Genomic DNA, 22,002 nt, shown 5'->3' with positions numbered 1-22,002 from the left:
CATAAAAGCCTACAGGCAGATTTAGCCGATCTAGTTTTTAACCAATTAGCATCCAGAGCTAGAACTATGCATTTTAGACATCAATAAGCTATAAGATGCCAAAATTTCAAGAACTTCATTGGATGAGCCAAATAAATGTGCAGAAGTATGGAAATCCCTTTTCCACCACTGAATAAAAAAAAAAGAGAAAAAAAAAAGAAAAGGTAATTGCAACTTACAATTCTGACTTTTTTCCTCGCAATTTGCTAGTTTATATCACAAAATTCTGACTTTTTACTCGCAATTCTGAATTTCTCTCACAATTGCAAGTTTAAATTATGCAATTCGGACTGTTTTCTCGCAATTGAAAGTTTACATGACGCAATTCAGACTTTTTCCACACAATTGCGACTTTTTTCTTGCAACTGCAAGTTTATTCCACAGAATTCAGGCTTTTTACTCCCAATTCTGACTTTTTCTTGCAATTCCATATCTATATCATGCAATTCAGACTTTTTCCTTGCAATTGCGATTTTATATCACACAATTCTGACTTTTTTTCACAATTGCACATTTTTGTCATGCAATTCGGACTATTTTCTCACAATTTAAAGTTTACATAACGAAATTCAGACTTTTTACTTGCAATTCAGATTTTCTACTCACAACTCTGACTTTTTCCTCGCAATCGCGAGTTTATATCACACAATTCAGACTTTTTACTCCCAATTCTGACATTTCCTCGCAATTCCAAGTCTATATCACGCAATTCTGACTTTTTACTCGCAATTTTGTTTATATCTCACAATTTGGACGTTTTTCTCGCAAATACAAGCTTATATATCACAAAATTCGGACTTTTTACTCGCAAATCTGACTTTTCTTGCAATTGCAAATTTATTCCACAGAATTCAGACTTTTTACTCCCAATTTTGACTTTTTCTCGCAATTCTGACTTTTTTCTTGCAATTTCAAGTCTAAACCATGCAATTCAGACGTTTTTCTCAATTTTGTTCATATCTCACAATTCTGACTTTTTTCTCGCAAATACGAGTTTATATCACGCAATTCTGACTTTTTACTCGCAATGCTGACTTTTTTTTCTTGCATTTCCAAGTTTATATCACAATTTTTTTTTCTCGCAATTCTGAATTTTTCCTTGCAATTGTAAGTTTATTCCATGGAATTCAGACATTTTTCTTGCAATTCCAAGTTTATATCACATAATTCTGACTTTTTACATGTAATTCTGGCTTTTCTCTCACAATTGAAAGCTTTTTCCTCGCAATCGCGAGTTTATATCACACAATTCAGACTTTTTACTCCCAATTCTGACATTTCCTCGCAATTCCAAGTCTATATCATGCAATTCTGACTTTTTTTCTTGCAATTCCAAGTTTATTCCACAGAATTCAGACTTTTTACTCCCAATTTTGACTTTTTCTCGCAATTCTGACTTTTTTCTTGCAATTCCAAGTCTATACCATGCAATTCAGACGTTTTTCTCAATTTTGTTCATATCTCACAATTCTGACTTTTTTCTCGCAAATACGAGTTTATATCACGCAATTCTGACTTTTTACTCGCAATGCTGACTTTTTTTTTCTTACAATTCCAAGTTTATATCATGCAATTCTGACTTTTTACTTGCAAGTTTGACTTCTTTTTTCTTACAATTCCAAGTTTATATCACATAATTCTGACTTTTTACACGTAATTCTGGCTTTTCTCTCACAATTGAAAGCTTTTTCCTTGCAATTGTGAGTTTATATCACAAAATTCTGACTTTACTCACAATTTTGACTTTTATCTTGTGACTGACTTTTTTTCCTCTAAATTCTGTTTGTATCTTGCAATATAGACTTTTCGCAGTTGCACGTTTATCATGCAATTCAGACTTTTTCTCGCAATTCTGACTTTTTTCTCAAAATTGTGAGTTTATATCATACAATTCTGACTTTTTACTTGCAATTTTGTTTATATCCCACAATTTGGACGTTTTTCTCGCAAATACAAGCTTATATCATGCAATTCTGACTTTTTACATGCAATTCCAAGTTTATATCACAAAATTCAGACTTTTTACTCGCAAATCTGACTTTTTCTCACAATTCTGACTTTTTTTCTTGCAATTTCAAGTCTAAACCATGCAATTCAGACGTTTTTCTCAATTTTGTTCATCTCACAATTCTGAGTTTTTTCTCGCAAATACGAGTTTATATCACGCAATTCTGACTTTTTACTCGCAATGCTGACTTTTTTTTCTTGCAATTGCAAATTTATTCCACAGAATTCAGACTTTTTACTCCCAATTTTGACTTTTTCTCGCAAATATAGTTTTTTTCTGAGTTTATCAGAAGACAAATGTCGCAATTACCTTTTTTTTTTATTTAGTGGCAGAAATAGGCTTCCATAACCACTTGGCAACCATTATAACAAAAAAAAGCTAAAAAAGCATACCAAGACTATGCATTTTATAAAGCAATACAGCACAAAAGGGCTCTATGTTAGAGTGGTTTTACCAATTAAAATCCATTGTAAATCCCTAAAAAGTGACTATTGTATTGTTGGCATCTCACCAGCAGGTTCTCTGGGAAGACGTTGTCACAGTAGGAGCCGTCGTCAAAGTTGACCTCGTAGTAGTTCTGCGTGCCGATGCCGGTGATGGTGCAGCGGTAGAACCATCCGTTGCTGTTCCTGCCGATGACCTCCTGACCCAAAGCAAGCTCACGCGAGCTGTTTTTGACCTGCAACCAAGGCAGAGCGTCAGTTTGAGGAACACCTTATGTATTGACATCCCTTGTTTAGCGGCTACGCACCTTCTGATTGGTTTGTTTGTGTTTGTGGCAGGTGACGGACACCACGTACGGCCAATCGGCTGGCTTCATGACCACTCCGGCGAGGAGGGCGCAGGTGACGTGGAAGGACGTGGAGCAGTTGTCCAATGAGCACTGGATGCACGCGCCGAAGAACTGCTTGGTCGTCTTGTGGCAGTAGACGCACTTCTGCAAATCGTAACGAAGAAAACGTAAACATGAAATGTCGGTTAGAGCCTTTGTAATATGATACATTTCCAGAATACTCAATTGATTTTATTCATCAGGAAAGGCGATTGGAGACTAAGCCAAATGGAAGTTCAAGACTATGTGCTATATAGCTATTAGGCTGATGGTAAACGGTTAAAAAATAATGCCATTTCAGAAGGGAAGCAGCTTGCTTTCAATAAAAGATTACAAATGTAAACATTTATTAATGTGTGAATAATAATAGAACGTCAGAAACTTTCACGAAGAGAGTGAATTTTAGAAAATAATAAAAGTAATGAAAAAAAAATGAAAGAAAACTAAAGCAAAACAAAACAATGGAGTGAGAACTGGAGAACAAAGCAATAAAACAAAGTAGATGAGTAAAGTTTGAGATCAAACTTTGAAGCTGGCTTGAGAAAACCTATCCTGAAAGTTTGAAGCAACTGTAAAAGCTTAAAGTTTTAAAGATTGCATTTATAAGACAGACGTTGTTCACGTGTTAACTTAATTTTAGCATGATTAGCATGTCATTAGCCTGTTTTAATGTGATTTGCATATTGTTAATATGTTGATAGCATGTTTTAACATGTTTGCTAACATGTTTTTAACACTATTTACACGGTGCTACCATAATGTTACACATGATTAGCATGTTGTTAGCATGTTTCCAGCATTATTAAAATGTTACTAGCATGTTAACATGTTTTTGAAGTGATTAACGTGACTTTAACAATGTTTTTAGAAGAAGTTTCTTAGCATGTTGCTAATGTTTCTTAACACAATTAACATGTTTTTAGTGGAAGTAGCATTTTGTGAACGTTGTTAACATGTTTCTTAATGTGATTAATGTGTTTTTTATGCAATTATGTTGCTAGCATATTGCTAACATGTTTAACATGCTAACACAATTCAGATTTGCTAATTGCTAATTTGCTAATTGCACAATTCGTTTCTAGCATACTTAACCTGTTTCTTAACGTGATTAACATGTTTTAAACTTGTTTTAATGCACTTAGCATGTCACGATGTTGCTAGCATGATTGGCATTTTGCTAACATGTTTTTTTAACACAATCAAGCGTTGTTAACATGTTTCTAGCATGCTTAGCAATTTGCTAACATGTTTCTTAACGCAATTAATGTTTTTACCGTTAACATGTTTTTAGTGCAATTACCATGTTAGCATGTTGCTAATGCAATTAGCATTTTGCTAACATGTTTCTAACATGATTAACATGTTTCTAACGTTTCCTAATGCAATTAACATTTTTTAACGTTAACATGTTTTTAATGCAAGTAACATCTTAGCATGTTTCTGACAGGCTCAGCATGTTGCTAACATCTTTCCTAACGCAATTAACATTACACTAACGTTTCCTAATGCACTTCACATTTTTAACGTTTTAATGCAATTAGCATGTTTCTAGCATGGTTAGCATGTTGTTAAGATAGTGTTAACATGCTTTTAACACAGTAAGTATTTTGCTAACATGTTTCCTAATGCAATGAACTTTTTTGCTAACATGTTTCTTACATGATTAGCACGTTGCTAACATGTTTCCTAATGCAATTAACATTTAAAGTTGTCAACATGTTTTTAATGCAATTAACATCTTAGCATGTTTCTAGCGTATTAACATTTTGCTAACATGATTCTAGCATGTTGCTAACATGTTTCTTAACATGATTAACATGTTTTTAATGCAATTAGCATGTGGCTAGCATGATTAACATGTTACTAACGTATTGATGACATTTTATTGTTTCATTTGTGCTGTTGTTTTTTAATTGTTTTAACACAATTAACATTTTGCTAACATGTTTCACTTAGCTAGAATGTCGCTAGCATGTTTATAGAATTAGAATGTTTATAGCATGTTTTATTGATTTAACATGTTGCTAACATGAATGAAAAAATCCAACTAAAAATGCCTAAAACCAAGTAAAACCAGCTAATTTAATAAAAAACAGCTTAAAATCAGCTGATTCAGTAAAGAACTAGCTAAAACCAGCTAAAATCTTGACCAGCCAAATATAATAAAGCAAGAAACAAAAGAGAACAGAAACAACAAAACAAACGAAACATCAAGCGAATGAACAAAAATGCACAAAAAGAAGACATCCATGTTGCTAGTATAATTAGCATGTTTTTAACATATTGCTAACATGTTTTTACCACAATTAACATTTTGTTAACATGTTGCCAGCATGCTTAGCATGTTGCTAACATGTTTTAGTGCAATAATCATGTTAGCATATTAATATGATTAACATGTTTCTAATGCATTGTTAACATGTTTAACATGTTTCTAACATAATTAGCATGCTAACATGTTTCTTAATGCAATTAACACGTTTTAACATGTTTTCAATGCAGTTAAAATGTTAGCATGTTGTTAACATGTTTTTAAAAATTAGCATTTTTGCTAACATGCTTTGAATGTTGCTAACATGTTTCTTAACAAGTGTTTAATTTAATTTGCATGTTGTGAACATGATTAGCATTTTGCTAAAGTATTGCTAACATGTTAACACAATTAACATTTTGCTTACATGTTTCTAGCATGCGTAGCATGTTGCTAACAAGTTATTAATGTTTTTAACATGTTAACGTGTTTTTAATGCTAACATGAATCAATTTTGTTAGCATATAACTAAGATGTTTTTAAACACAATTAACATTTTGCTAAAATGTTGCTAACATGTTTCTTAATGCAGTTAACATGTTTTTAATGCAATTAGCATGTTTTTAGCATGATTAGCATGTTAACATATTGGTACATGTTTCTTAACATGATTTTAACATGTTAATGCAGTTAGCATGGTAACATGTTGCTAGTATGATTAGCATATTGCTAACATGTTTTTACAACAATTAACATTTTGTTAACATGTTGCTAGCATGCTTAGCATTTTGCTAACATGTTAGTGCAATAATCATGTTAGCATATTATGATTAGCATGTTTCTAATGCATTGTTAACATGTTTCTAACATAATTAGCATGCTAACATGTTTCTTAATGCAATTAACATGTTTTAACATCTAGCATTTTGCTAACATGCTTAGAATGTTGTTAACATGTTTCTTAACACGTGTTTAATTTAATTTGCATGCTGTTAACATGATTAGCATTTTGCTAACATGTTATGTTTTTAACATGGTAAACATGTTGTTAACATGTTTCTTAACAAGTGTTTAATGCAATTTGCATGTTTTAACACAAGTAACTTTTTGTTAACACATTTCTAACATGATAAGCATGTTGCTAGCATGTTTATAGAATGTTATTAGCATGTTTTAATTACCATGAATGAAAAAATCTAGCTAAAAATGCCTAAAACCAAGTAAAACCAGCTAGTTTATTTAAAAAAAAACAGCTTAAAACCAGCTGATTCAGTAAAGAACCAGCTAAAACCAGCTGATTTCACAAAACACAGTTAACAACCTGTTAAAACTAGCTAAAACCAGATTAGACTGTTTTCTAATCTGAACAGGTTTCATTTGAAAATAGCTAGTTTAAGCTTGGTTTGTCCTTTAACAAGTTTCAGCAGAACTTGTTAAGCTTCGCTATAGCAAGGCCAAAGAACAGAAACAACAAAACACCAAGTGAATGAACAAAAACAAACAAAAAAGTAGACATTCATTAATCAAATTAGACAAAAGTGATTTTATCCATCAAGAAAAAGGGCGTTTCAAACCAGAACGGTGTCTGAGTCAATGCTAAACAGCTATTTGGCTTTTGGCTAACATTATTTCCATGTGTCAGCTGAAAACCAAAGTCATTTTCAGAGCGCAGCAGCAGCTCCGATGAAAGATTACAAAGATGAACCTTTACTATTAGCAAATGTTCACAAAGATGGCCCATTTTGACTTAAATCCAGTAATCAGAGAGCAGATTTTGTGGCATTAAAGAGTTTATTTAAAATACAAGCAGTTTTTTGCTAATATCCTCTCAAAAGGAAACATTCTGAGTCCGTTCCTCCCTGTGTGTCTCCTCTTCTCCTCCATTTCCGCATAAACCGTCTCCAAACGTGAGCGCACACACACACACACACGGGGATATCGACAGGAATAAAAATTCTTTATTAAATTGTCAATACTTCATTTCAGCCCCCTGTGGCCAAGCGGCCGTAATGTACGGCGGCCTTTCGATGCGGCGCCGGCTCGGAAATATTTCATCGGCCGGTGAAAGCCTCTGATTTATCATTCGCCGGGGATTGATCGCAGGACAGGCCAACGGACAAGGCAAGAGAAAAGAAAAGTGTGATTTACGAGCGTCGAGCTGGCAGTTATTTATTCATTCATCAAGAGCCGGTGTCCATTTTGTGCGGCGGCGAGCGGGAAGATAAAGCGGCCTGCTTTTAATCTACAAAACGACGCCGTTTCTTGTTCTAGAGTGAAAGTGTGCAAATAACGAGACTAAATGTTTGATGTTCGTTCGTTACTGGCGTCTGCAAGTTGAGAGTGTAAACATATGAATAGTTTTAGAGGTTTATAGCATGTTTTTCATTTCAACATGAGCTGAAGCGGCTCCGGTTGTATATTTGTGCCGACGCATTGAGCAGCGTTGAGACGTGCGGCGGAGGAGGAGAAACCTGTCTATATAATCAATGCAGTTCATTTAGCACAGTGAGGAACGACACCTGATTATTCAGGCACTCCACGTCATTAATAATGCATCATATCCTCTGAGAAAGAGAGAGAGACTGACAGCGAAACGACAAAAGAAAACATGAACTTACAAATGAAAGGAAAAAGAGACTATAGAAACAGTGAAAGAATGAACAAGACGAAGGGAACGAATGAACAAAAGAGAAAAATTAAGCAAATTAATGAAAAAACTGAAGAGAAATCACAAAAACAGGAAGCGAACATTTAAAATATAGAAGAATGAATGAGAATGCATGAACGGAACAAATAAAAGAATGAAAGGGGAAAGCAAAAATGGATTAAATTTAAACAAAAGTAGAAAAACATTCTACTACAATTAACGAAACTACATAGAAATCAGGAAGACAGGAAGAAACAAAGAATAAAAGAGGGAAAGAAACAAGAACAAACAAAAACAAAAGTAGAAAATGAATGAAACTGAAGAATGAACAAAAAAATGAAATGAAACAGAAATAACGAAAGTATTAAAAACAGCAAAAACAAAAAAAACTAATGGAATGAAAAAACAACTGAAACGAACGACCGAAAAATTTATAAATGAACTAAAACAGATAAAGGAAAACAAACAAACAAACAAACAAACAAACAAGTGCAAAATGTCTGAACTGAAACGGCCAAATTAGAACCCAACAAATTGGCAGAAAAAGAAAAACAATGCAAGAAAAAAACAAATTAAACAAACGAGCTAAAAAATATTAAATGCACTAAAACAGAAAAAGTGAAGACTACAACAAAATAGCAAAAAAGAGAAAAACTGTGTAAGAAAATAACTAATGTAACAAACGAACAAGTGAAACGTTTACAAATGAAATAAAACTAAGAAAAAAAAAGTACAACAAAACAGCAAAAAAAAAGAAAAACAACATAAAACAAAGGAATACAAAACAGTAAAATAAAAAACACAAAAAAGTAAAAAAAAAACACAAATTAAACAAGTGAATAATTTATTAATGAACTAAAACAGAAAATGTACAAAAACTCTAAAACAGCAAAAAAAAGAGAGAAAAACAATGTAAGAAATTGGAATAAACAAAAAACAAATGAAACAAACAAATTAACTAAAACAGAAAAAGTAAAAAAAACACCAACAAAACAGCAAAAAAGATAAAAACAAGAAAAAACAAAAGGAATTAAAAAAACAACTGAAACGAACAAGCGAAACATTTATGAATGAACTAAAACAGACAAACTCCAAGAAAACAGCAAATAAAGAAGAAAAAAAACGTAAGGAAAAAACTAAAGGAATTTAAAAAAAGAACGAGCGAAAAATTTACGAATGAACTAAAACAAAAAGCAAAAAACTGCAACAAAACAGCAAAAGAGAAAAACAACGTAAGAAAAAAAAATGAGCAAAAATTAATTGAATTACCTAAAACAGAAAATATAAAAACTCCAACAAAAAAGAGAAAAACAACATAAGAAAAAAACAAGTGGAATGAAAAAAAAAAACAAGCTAAAAATGTACAAATTAACTAAAACAGAAAAACTAAAAACTCTAAGAAAACAGCAAAAAAAGAGAAAAACAACATAAGAAAAAAACTAAAGGAATGAAAAAAAAAAAGAGAAAAAATTACGAATTACCTAAGACAGAAAATATAAAAACTACAGCAAAAAAGAAAAACAACGTAAGAAAAGAAACTACAGGAATGAAAAAAAAAATGAACAAGTGAAAAATTTACGAATAAACTAAAACAGAAAAAAAGATAAAAACAAGAAACAAAAGGAATTAAAAAAAAAACAACTGAAACGAACAAGCGAAAAATTTATGAATGAACTAAAACAGACAAACTCCAAGAAAACAGCAAATAAAGAAAAAAAACGTAAGGAAAAAAAACGAGCAAAAAATAATTGAATTACCTAAAACAGAAAATATAAAAACTCCAACAAAAAAGAGAAAAACAATGTAAGAAAAAAACAAGAGGAATGAAAAAAAAACAAGCTAAAAATGTACAAATTAACTAAAACAGAAAAACTCCAAGAAAACAGCAAATAAAGAAAAAAAGGTAAGGAAAAAACTAAAGGAATGAAAAAAAAAAAAACGAGAATTTTTTTTTACCTAAGACAGAAAATATAAAAACTACAGGAATGAAAAAAATGAACAAGTGAAAAATTTACGAATAAACTAAAACAGAAAAAAAGATAAAAACAAGAAAAAACAAAAGGAATTAAAAAAACAACTGAAACGAACAAGCGAAAAATTTATGAATGAACTAAAACAGACAAACTCCAAGAAAACAGCAAATAAAGAAGAAAAAAAAACATAAGGAAAAAATTAAAGGAATTTAAAAAAAAAAAAGAGCGAGCGAAAAATTTACGAATTACCTAAGACAGAAAATATAAAAACTACAGCAAAAAAGAACAACAACGTAAGAAAAAAAACTACAAAAAATGAACAAGTGAAAAATTTACGAATAAACTAAAACAGAAAAAAAAAAAAACAGCAAAAAGTGTACAAACTAAAACAAAAAAGTAAAAACAAAAATAAAAGGCCAATGAGAAACAGAAAACAACAGTATGAACAAATATGAACAAAAAGAATGAATGAAACAAACGAAAGCACAAACAGAAGAATGAAAGAAAAGCATAAAAACAAAGCAAAAGAAAGAACAAACAAAAAAACTAATGATTATTTGGTAAGTTAAGGAGGAGGCGTGTCTTGACTCACCAGACTCTTCCTGGTGTCAGGGACGGCCGTCACGTCCACCGGCTCTCGCTCCACCGCGTTAACGAAACGAGCCTCGGCCACAGCCACGGCGCAGATCACGTGAACCCACCTGCGGACGGGAGTTGGTTTGTCAAATTAGCTCCTCGTAATTGACATGCCATATGAGAGAAACAGAGTTTGAGATATTAGACCTGTCATCTGTGGTTTTCTTCAATGCTCCTCCTCTTAAACTGCACAAACAGCAGGCCTGCCACCATAAACAAACACTGATTAACACAATAACAACGCTTTATCACAACAATAAACGTGCCATATTGAGGTTTAGTGCAGAGAAGTATGATGTATGAAGTCGTTAATAACAGAATTGATTTGTAACTAGTTGTATGACAAATTCACGTTTGTTCGTTGGTTTTGACACTTACGGCTGTCCATTCGGCTGCAGTACATCGTGAACACGTCCAGCCCTCCTGTTTCGTGTCGGGACTGACGCCGTAACAACCTGACGAAAACAAGAAAAGAAATTTAGCCGTCTGTGAACCATACTAATAAATGTTCGAATTTAATTTATTAAACAGACCGTGTAAGATTCACCAGTGCGTGTCATTTATGAAGATAAAAATCTTCTGTAATTTTACATAAAAAAATAACTTTGACCTCAGTTTGATTTGACAAAAATGAACGAAGACTGAGAGAAAAATAAGAACAACAGACGTAACAAAAACAGAGATCAGCTAAAACTTAAACCATGCATAAAAATTTCAAATAAAAGTAAAAGTAACAGAAAAGACGTCACCGAACTTGGCACTTTTTGACAACTGGCTTGAGAAAGCCTAGCTTGAAAGTTTAAAGCAGCTGTAAAAGCTTAAAGTTTGACCTTTACATAGATATTAGATTACTAGCATGTTGCTGGCATGATTAGAATGTAGTTAGCATTATTCCAACATTTTTCTAGCATGTTTAATATGTTTCTAACATGATTAGCAAGTTACTAGCATGATTAACAAGTTACTAGCATGTCATTAGCATGTTTCCAACATGATTAGCAAGTTACTAGCATGTCATTAGCATGTTTGCAACATGATTAGCAAGTTGCTAGCACGTTTCTAACATTTTAACAAGTTGCCAACACGTTTCTAATATGTTTCTATCATGATTAGTAAGTTGCTAGCATGTTTCCAACATGATTAACAAGTTGCTAGCACGCCATTAACATGTTTCTAGCATGATTAGCAAGTTTCCAACATGATTAGCAAGTTGTTAGCACGTTTCTAACATTTTTAACAAGTTGACAACACGTTTCTAATATGTTTCTATCATGTTTCTATCATGATTAGTAAGTTGCTAGCATGTTTCCAACATGATTAACAAGTTGCTAACATGTTTCCAACATGTTTCTAGGCCGACTAGCAAGTTGCTAGCATGCCATTAAAATGTTTCTAGCATGATTAGCAAGTTGCTAGCATGTTTCCAACAAGTTTCTAGGCCGACTAGCAAGTTGCTAGCACGCCATTAACATGTTTCTAGCATGATTAGCAAGTTGCTAGCATGTTTCCAACATGTTTCTAGGCCGACTAGCAAGTTGTTAGCACGCCATTAACATGTTTCTAGCATGATTAGCAAGTTGCTAGCATGTTTCCAACATGTTTCTAGGCCGACTAGCAAGTTGCTAGCACGCCATTAACATGTTTCTAGCATGATTAGCAAGTTACTAGCATGTCATTAGCATGTTTCCAACATGATTAGCAAGTTGCTAGCACGTTTCTAACATTTTTAACAAGTTGCCAACACGTTTCTAATATGTTTCTATCATGTTTCTATCATGATTAGTAAGTTGCTAGCATGTTTCCAACATGTTTCTAGGCCGACTAGCAAGTTGCTAGCACGCCATTAACATGTTTCTAGCATGATTAGCAAGTTGCTAGCATGTTTCCAACATGTTTCTAGGCCGACTAGCAAGTTGCTAGCACGCCATTAACATGTTTCTAGCATGATTAGCAAGTTGCTAGCATGTTTCACTGTTACTTGCATTATCATGTCAATAACAAGTTGCAAACATGTTTTTAACATGATTAACACGTTATTACCATATTATTACCATGTTTCTAGCATGATTAGCAAGTTAATAGCATGTCATTAGCAAGTTTCTTACATGATTATAACGTGATTTGCAAGTTGTTACCATGTTGCTAGCATGTTTCTAACATTATTAGTATGTTACTTGCATTATTAGCATGTCATTGGCAAATTGCTTACATGTTTCTAGCATGATTAACACGTTAATACCATGTCATTAACATGTTTCCAACATGATTAGCAAGTTGCTAGCACATTTCTAGCATTAACAAGCTGCTTCTAACATGTTTCTAACATGATTAGCAAGTTGCTAGCATGTTTCACTGTTACTTGCATTATCATCATGTCATTAACAAGTTGCTAGCATGTTTCTAGCATGATTAGCAAGTTATTAGCATGTTATTAGCATGTTTCTAACATTAACAATTTGCTAACACGTTTCTAACACGTTTTTAGCATGATTAGCAAGTTGCTAGCACGCTTTTAACATTAGCAAGTTGCTAACACGTTTCTAACATTTCTATCATGATTAGTAAGTTGCTAGCATGTTTCCAACATGATTAACAAGTTGTTAACATGTTTCCAACATGTTTCTAGGCTGACTAGCAAGTTACTAGTAGCTTCTAACATGTTTCTCGCATGATTAGCAAGTTGCTAGCATGTTTCACTGTTACTTGCATTGTGTCAATAACAAGTTTCTAGCATGATTAACAAGTTATTAGCATGTTATTAGCATGTTTCTAACATGATTAGCAAGTTACTAGCATGTCATTACTAAGTTTCTAACATGATTATAGTATGATTAGCAAGTTGTTACCATGTTGCTAGCATGTTTCTAAAATTATTAGTATGTTACTGGCATTATTAGCATGTCATTAGCAAGTTGCTAGCATGCTTCTAGCATGATTAGCAAGTTGCTAACACGCTTCTAACATTTCTATCATGATTAGTAAGTTGCTAGCATGTTTCCAACATGAATAACAAGTTGCTAACATGTTTCCAACATGTTTCTAGGCTGACTAGCAAGTTCTAATATGTTTCTAGAATGATTAGCAAGCTGCTAACATGTTTCACTGTTACTTGCAATTGTTATTAGCATTAGTAGAATGGTTAACATGTTGCTAGCATGTTTAGAATGTAGTTAACATGTTTCTAACATTTTTCTAACATGTTTTTAACATGATTAACATGTTACTTGCACAATTAGCATGTTGCTAGCGAGTTACTAGCAAGCTTCTAACATGATTAGCATGTTATTAACATGTTGCAAAAATGATTAGCAAGTTACTAGCCTGATTAACATGTTATTAGCATATTTAGAATATAGTTAGCATGTTTCTAACATTTGTTCTAGCATGTTTTTTAACATGTTACTTGCACGATTAGCATGTTGCTAACGAGTTACTAGCCTGTTTCTAGCATAATTAACATGGTATTAGCATTAGTAGCATGATTAACATGTTGCTAGCGAGTTACTAGCCTGTTTCTAGCATAATTAGCATGGTATTAGCATTAGTAGCATGATTAACATGTTGCTAACATGTTTAGAATGTAGTTAACATGTTTCTAACATTTTTCTAACATGTTTTTAACATGATTAACATGTTACTTGCACAATTAACATGTTGCTAGCGAGTTACTAGCAAGCTTCTAGCATGATTAGCATGTTGTAAACATGATTAGCAAGTTACTAGCCTGTTTCTAGCATAATTAGCATGGTATTAGCATTAGTAATATGATTAACATGTTGCTAGCATGTTTAGAATATAGTTAGCATGTTTCTAACATTTTTCTAGCATGTTTTTAGCATGAATAACACGTTACTTGCACGATTAGTGTGTTGCTAGCAAGTTACTAGCTTGTTTCTAGCATAATTAGCATGTTATTAAAATTAATAGCATGATTAACAAGTAACTAGCATGTTGTTAGTCTGTTTCTAACATGATTAACATATTATTAGCATTGTTAGCATGATAAACATGTTGTTAGCATGTTTTACAATGTAATTAGCATGTTTCCAACATTTTTCTAACATAATTAACACGTTACTTGCACGATTAGCAAGTTACTAGCCTGTTTCTAGCATGATTGACATGTTATTAGCTTTATTAACATGATTAACAAGTTACTAGCATGTTGCTAGTCTGTTTCTAACATGATAAACATGTTATTAGCATTATTAACATGATTAACAAGTTATTAACATGTTGCTAACATGTTTAGAACGTAGTTATCATGTTTCTAACATTTTTCTAACATGTTTTTAACATGATTAACATGTTACTTGCACGATTAGCATGTTGCTAACGAGTTACTAGCAAGCTTCTAGCATGATTAGCATGTTATTAGCATGTTGCAAACATGATTAGCAAGTTACTAGCCTGATTAACATGTTATTAGCATTATTAACATGTTGCTAGCATCTTTAGAATATAGTTAGCATGTTTCTAACATGATTATAGCATGATTAGCAAGTTGTTACCATGTTGCTAGCATGTTTCTAACATTATTAGTATGTTACTTGCATTATTAGCATGTCATTAACAAGTTGCTAGCATGCTTCTAGCATGATTAGCAAGTTGCTAACACGTTTCTAACATCTCTATCACGATTAGTAAGTTGCTAGCATGTTTCCAACATGAATAACAAGTTGCTAACATGTTTCCAACATGTTTCTAGGCTGACTAGCAAGTTCTAATATGTTTCTAGAATGATTAGCAAGCTGCTAACATGTTTCACTGTTACTCGCATTATCATGTCAATTGCTAACATGTTTTTAACATGATTAGCACATTATTTACGCCATTAGCATGACTGAGAAGTTACTAGCATGTTTCTAGCATGATTAACAAGTTACTAACATGTTGCTAGTATGATAACATGTTACTAACATAGCAAGTTACTAGCATGGTTGTAGTTGCTAGGCTAGGCTAGTTAGTTAAATAGATTAGAAATATTAAGACAGAATGGCAGTTTGAATGGATTAGAAATAGTTCATAGAAGGGAAGCACGATTTAAATTTAAATTTGAATTTTGACAGTTGGAGTTCGAATAGTGTTGGCTCATTTGAACGCTCGTCAATGTAAGTCTATGGGATTTTTATATTTTTTAATCTTACATTTTAGGAAAACTATAAGTCGGATCAGTCTGAAACGATAGAGCACGGTAAATCAGATCAGTCCGAAGACCTGGGCTGAGTTTGGTGGCTCTAGCTTGAACGCTCCAGGAGGAGGAAGAATAAAAATAAAAAGCTTAAGTAGCAGAGCAGTAGCCAATGGCATCCTAGCACGATTTTTACGAATTTTGAAATCAAGCCATCTTATTGAATGTATTCACTTTTAGCTAGAAACACGTTGCGTTTTGAGTCATTAATCGATAAAATATTACTACTTTTTAGGTTTAGAAAACGCAAACAAAACAAAAACGTCGCATTTGAGTCTCCAGCAGAAAATGGCGTTTGTCGCCGCCGCCGTTCCCCGTAATTACCGCAGACTCCCTGCGACCGTAACCGGAGGTGAAAGCTCACGCGGTTGACACGCTGTCATTAGCCGCTCGACCCGGTCTTATCGAAATCGGCAGCTTTCAGCATCGACGGCAGGTAAACACGAACAGCGGGGCGGCGCATCCCAGCCCAGCCGGAGCCGTAATGGAGGACGGGACACAAACACAGCCTCTGGGCATTAGTTTAATATGCCACACGTGATTGTGTTCCAGCGAGACACTTTCATAAGCGCTGCTTGTGAGTTCAAGCGTACGAGCGTTTAGCAAAACCCCCGAAAAAGCACGGAGAGACAGCCAACGCCGACTAACAAGCTGTCTTTCACTTCACGGCCCTCTTCTTCAAGCCTTTGGAAAGCAAACAAGCTGGAGATGCTGCTGCTGTTGCTGTTTGGTTTTTTTCTTTTTCCCTAGAACGGTTTGTTCGGGTCGGTGGCTCGCTGTCGCCTCTGTAAGAGGAAGTGGAGGGAATCCGAGCGTTTAAAACACCTCCGGGGAGCCGCGGGATCTGCTTTCGGCGGGAAATTCATGGCATGGAGACAGTCAATGAAAGCAGTGAGCCACTTGAGGTCGAAATGAAGTGGTTTTGCTATAGAAAAAGGCCGTTTTACTGTATTAAAAGGGTTTTGATGTAGTTAAATCTCTTTTATATACAGTTTTGAATGGCTTATTGTGACATAAAACCAAGAGGAACATGATATTTTTCTTTAAAATATTTGTGATATTATTTTTAAAAAGTATTATTAAAATGATACAAATGATTTAAATAATAACATGAACAAAAATATTAATGGACAAAAAACCAGAAACAAATTACATAAAACATAAGGTGATATACAAAAATAGAAATGATAATAATAAGAATTATTTTATTAAAGGGAAAAAGGAAAAGCAAAGAATTAATGAAATCATAGGGGGAAAAGCTAAGATAAAAAAGACACAAAAAGAAAGAAACAAATAATGACAGATGAAAAAGACGAAAAAAAATGTCCAAAATATGCAGAAACAAACCAAAAAATTAAAAAAAAAAAAAAATCCAAATTACATATAAAAAAAAGTATATATACATAAATATTATAAGAAAAAATTGATTGAACAAATCAAAAAGACAAAAGAGAAAAAAAAATTGCAACAGCAAAAATCAAAAGTATTATTATTATTATTATTATTATTATTATTATTATTATTATTAAAGAAAAAGACCAAAAAGGAAAATTTTTAAAGAAAAAAAATTAAATATGATTAAACAAAGAAAAAACATAAACATAATAAAAAACATAACAAAAATTATTATTATTATTATTATTATTATTATTATTATTATTATTATAGAAAAAATACAAATAAAAAAAATTAAAGAACAAAATACAGAGGGGAAGAAACTAGTGACAAAAAAGTGATAGAAAAAGACAAAAAAGTAAGAATAAACTAAAGAATAAAGCAACAACAAACAGAAAAGAATATACAAAATAAATTATTAATTTACAAAAACAAAAAAAATTAACAAAGAACTAGTTATATGAATAAAATTATTATTATTATTATTTATAGTATTTAGTTTAGTTTATTATTAAAGAAAAATGCAGAAAGAAAAGAAAAATTAAAGAGCATACAGAATGGAAGAAACGAGTGACAAAAACAAAGGAAAGAATGAAAGTATGAGAGAAAAAGGTAAAAAAATAATTAAATATTAACTAAAGAAAACACAACAAATAAAAAAAAATATACAAAACGAGTCAATAAATGAACAAAAGCAATTAAGAACAATTAATAATAGTTAAATGTATAAAAATGTATTAACTATTATTTTTTATAGTATTTATTACTTTATTATTACTAAAGAAAAAACAAATTAAAGAAAATACAATAATACAAAATATAATAATAATTATTATTACTATTATTGAGTGACAAAAACAGAAAATAATGAATATGTCAGAAAATATTTAAATAATTTTAAAAAATTAAAGAAAAAAACTACAAACAATAAATGAACAAAAGCAAAAAAATCTAAGAAATAGTTAAATGTATAAAATATAATTATTATTATTATTATTTATAGTATTTATTTGTTTATTATTATTAAACGAAAACAAATTAAAGAACAAAAAACAGAAGGGAAGAAACAAGTGACAAAAAAACAAAGAAAAGAAAGTATGACAGAAAAAATATTTAAAATATTAAGAATAAACTTAAAGTAAAAAAACACAACAAACAACTGAAAGTAATATACAAAATGAGTCAAAAAATTGAACAAAACCAAAAGAATAATGAACAAAGAAATAGTTAAATGTATAAAAATATAATAATTATTATTTATAGCAGAACAAAACAACTAAAAACAACAGTCAATAAATGACCAAAAGCAAAAATAGAACAAAAAAAAAAAACGACACAAAAGAAATGAAATAAAGATTAAAAATATAAGAATAAACTAAAGAAAAAAACAACAACCAGACAAAAAAAATACACAAATTAATAAATAAAGCGATAGTTATATGTATACAAATATTATAAATATGTATAGTAATTATTATTATCATTATTAAAGAAAAAAGCACAAAGAAAAGAAAAATTAAAGAACAATCAAACAGTTATACGTACAAAAATATTTTATTATGATTACTGTAGTCTTAATAAAAGTTGCATAAACTCTGCCTCCACTAAATAATACAGTAAGTGTAGGCCGCTGAGCGTACCTGCTGCAGTAATAAATAACGGAGCTGACGTCTGAACACAGGTGCACATTATATATCAGCTATTTCAATCAAGCGTGGGTCAGCGGGTGAGATTTACCAGCCAGAAATATCTGTTTCATAAGCCGTGCTTCTTTGAGAAAGCCTGACAGCGGCGCAGGTAAAATATGAGCCACTACTCTTCTGACACACTGACGACTTCAATTAGTTTGACAGAGTGCAAACAGAGCCACGCTAAAGTGATTAGCGCCGCTAAAAGCAGACTAACACGCCAGAGCGATCGCACTTCATAAATCTGAACAACTCGCCGTAATGAACTTACAAACAGCCGCCGGAAGACTATCTGAGCCAAACCCTAAATCTAATCACATCGCCAGCCCACGGCAAAATATCACGGCCGGATGCGTCCCGAAAACACAAAAACATCACGAAAACTCAAACACTGTGGTCTGAACTGTCATTTTCGGTTATAGCCCAAACGGGCCAATCAGAGCGCGGCGTCACCTCGGCGAACCCGGCTAATTGGCTACGCGGCTTAGAGAGAAACCGCTCAAACGAGCCGCTTTCCCGGCTTCGGGAGTTTTTTTTTTTCCTTCTGTGCTCGTCTAAATAAATAAGCGGAGTTCAGCCTGACTGACGGTAAATTGGCTGGAGTGACGGCCGAGGCCCCGCGACAGATAAACACGCGATCAAAGACGTTTATTAGCAAACGCAGACTGAAATATGCAGATTGGTGTGAAGGAGGTGAACAAACAGCCGGAGACCCTGATGTAGAAGTAGACCGAGAAGACGGGATTTTGAGGAAAACTACTTCCTTTTTAAGAAGGTAAGGCAAGAAACCACTCCAAAATGTAGTTGCAATCGAAACTAGATTTAAAAAAAAAAAAAGTTAGACAAACTTTAGTTTGGCTTGAGAAAGCCTAGCTTGAGAGTTTAAAGCAGCTGTAAAAGCTTGAAGTTTTAAACTTTATGGATTAGATGATTAGCATGTTGCTAGCATGATTAGAATGTAGTTAACATGTGAACATTTTTCTAGCATGTTTCTAGCATGATTAACATGTTACTTGCATAATTAGCATGTTGCTAGCATGATTAGAATGTAGTTAACATGTTTCTAACATTTTTCTAGCATGTTTCTAGCATGATTAACATGTTACTTGCATAATTAGCATGTTGCTAGCATGATTAGAATGTAGTTAACATGTTTCTAACATTTTTCTAGCATGTTTCTAGCATGATTAACATGTTACTTGCATAATTAGCATGTTGCTAGCAAGTTACTAGCCTGTTTCTAGCATAATTAGCATGTTATTAGCATTAGTAGTATGATTAACATGTTGCTAGCATGTTTAGAATGTAGTTAACATGTTTCTAACATTTTTCTAGCATGTTTCTAGCATGATTAACATGTTACTTGCATAATTAGCATGTTGCTAGCAAGTTACTAGCCTGTTTCTAGCATAATTAGCATGTTATTAGCATTAGTAGTATGATTAACATGTTGCGAAAGCTTAGCTTGAAAGTTTAAAGCAGCTGTAAAAGCTTGAAGTTTTAAACTTTATGGATTAGATGATTAGCATGTTGCTAGCATTATTAGAATGTAGTTAATATGTTAACATTTTTCTAGCATGTTTCTAGCATGATTAACATGTTACTTGCATAATTAGCATGTTGCTAGCATGATTAGAATGTAGTTAACATGTTTCTAACATTTTTCTAGCATGTTTCTAGCATGATTAACATGTTACTTGCATAATTAGCATGTTGCTAGCAAGTTACTAGCCTGTTTCTAGCATAATTAGCATGTTATTAGCATTAGTAGTATGATTAACATGTTGCTAGCATGTTTAGAATGTAGTTAACATGTTTCTAACATTTTTCTAGCATGTTTCTAGCATGATTAACATGTTACTTGCATAATTAGCATGTTGCTAGCAAGTTACTAGCCTGTTTCTAGCATAATTAGCATGTTATTAGCATTAGTAGTATGATTAACATGTTGCGAAAGCTTAGCTTGAAAGTTTAAAGCAGCTGTAAAAGCTTGAAGTTTTAAACTTTATGGATTAGATGATTAGCATGTTGCTAGCATGATTAGAATGTAGTTAATATGTTAACATTTTTCTAGCATGTTTCTAGCATGATTAACATGTTACTTGCATAATTAACATGTTGCTAGCATGATTAGAATGTAGTTAACATGTTTAACATTTTCTAGCATGTTTCTAACATGATTAACATGTTACTTGCATAATTAGCATGTTGCTAGCAAGTTACTAGCCTGTTTCTAGCATAATTAGCATGTTATTAGCATTAGTAGTATGATTAACATGTTGCTAGCATGTCTAGAATGTAGTTAACATGTTTCTAACATTTTTCTAGCATGTTTATAGCATGATTAACATGTTACTTGCATAATTCGCATGTTATTAGCCTGTTTCTAGTGTGATTAACATGTTATTAGCTTTAGTACCATGATTAACAAGTTATTAGCATGTTGCTAGTCTGTTTCTAGCATTATTAACATGCTATTAACATTATTAGCATGATTAATGTTATTAGCATGTAGCTAACAAGCTTAGAATGTAGTTAGCATGTTATTAGCACGTTGCTAGCATGATTAGCATGCTATTAGCATTGGTAGCATGATTACCAAATTACTAACATTTTGTTAGTATGTTTCTAGCATTATTAGCATGTTATTAACATTAACATGTTGCTAGCATGTTTCTAACATGTTTAAAATGCAGTTAGCATTTTTCTAACGTCTAACATGTTTTATTATTTTTAACGTTACTTGCATGATTAGCATGTTGCTAGCAAGTTATTAAGTTTCTAGCATGATTAGCATGTTGCTAGCATGATTAGCATATAATTAGCATGTTGTTAACATGATTGACAAGTTACTAGCATTTTGCTAGTCTGTTTCTAGCATGATTAGCATGTTGCGAGCATATTTCTAACATTTTCTAGCGTACTCGTTTTGTGTTTTTCTTTTACACTGCTTTAAAATGTTTTGCAAGTCTTTGGCTGTACATTGCAGGACTTTCTAAGTTGCTCTGATCAAACATTTTATGATTTAGTGCTTTTTTTTGTTCAACGCCCTCAAAGGTTTTCTGGTACAAAGCACTTTAAACTAAGGAATAAGGCTGTCAGCGGTGTCTCTAGGAACTTTTAATGTCTTGGAAATCTTCTTGTAGTCTCAGGCTTTCTAATGGAATAAAACTATTTCTTTTCAGTAGCTTTTGTTAGAGCTCTGTCGACTTTGCCATATTTGCTACTCAACTTCATGGGCTAAATGCATGTATGTGTAACACTCCAAGCCAATTCAGTTTTTGTTTTAAGAGTCTCTAGAGGCTTAAATCCTATAACTCACAATTCTATATTGACATTATC

The 22,002-nt window shown here is 32.4% G+C and overlaps 1 protein-coding gene across 1 annotated transcript in view; it reads right to left on the bottom strand.

Annotated features, from left to right (window-relative positions):
- LOC141338972 (lysine-specific demethylase 4B-like) overlaps positions 1 to 22,002 on the bottom strand; it is a 75,904-nt gene that overhangs the window by 6,562 nt on the left and 47,340 nt on the right. The window contains exons 10-14 of the mRNA XM_073844583.1: positions 10,765 to 10,841; positions 10,534 to 10,589; positions 10,343 to 10,451; positions 2,799 to 2,984; positions 2,559 to 2,726 (exon numbers count right to left, since the gene is read on the bottom strand). Coding sequence (XP_073700684.1) covers positions 2,559 to 2,726; positions 2,799 to 2,984; positions 10,343 to 10,451; positions 10,534 to 10,589; positions 10,765 to 10,841 — 596 coding nt within the window. The remainder of the gene's footprint in view (positions 1 to 2,558; positions 2,727 to 2,798; positions 2,985 to 10,342; positions 10,452 to 10,533; positions 10,590 to 10,764; positions 10,842 to 22,002) is intronic.

The sequence above is a fragment of the Garra rufa genome, chromosome 7 (assembly GCF_049309525.1).
Source record: "Garra rufa chromosome 7, GarRuf1.0, whole genome shotgun sequence".
NCBI lineage: Eukaryota > Metazoa > Chordata > Actinopteri > Cypriniformes > Cyprinidae > Garra > Garra rufa.
The sequence above is the reverse complement of the archived record's forward strand: the minus strand, read 5'-3'. Positions and strand labels throughout refer to the sequence as shown.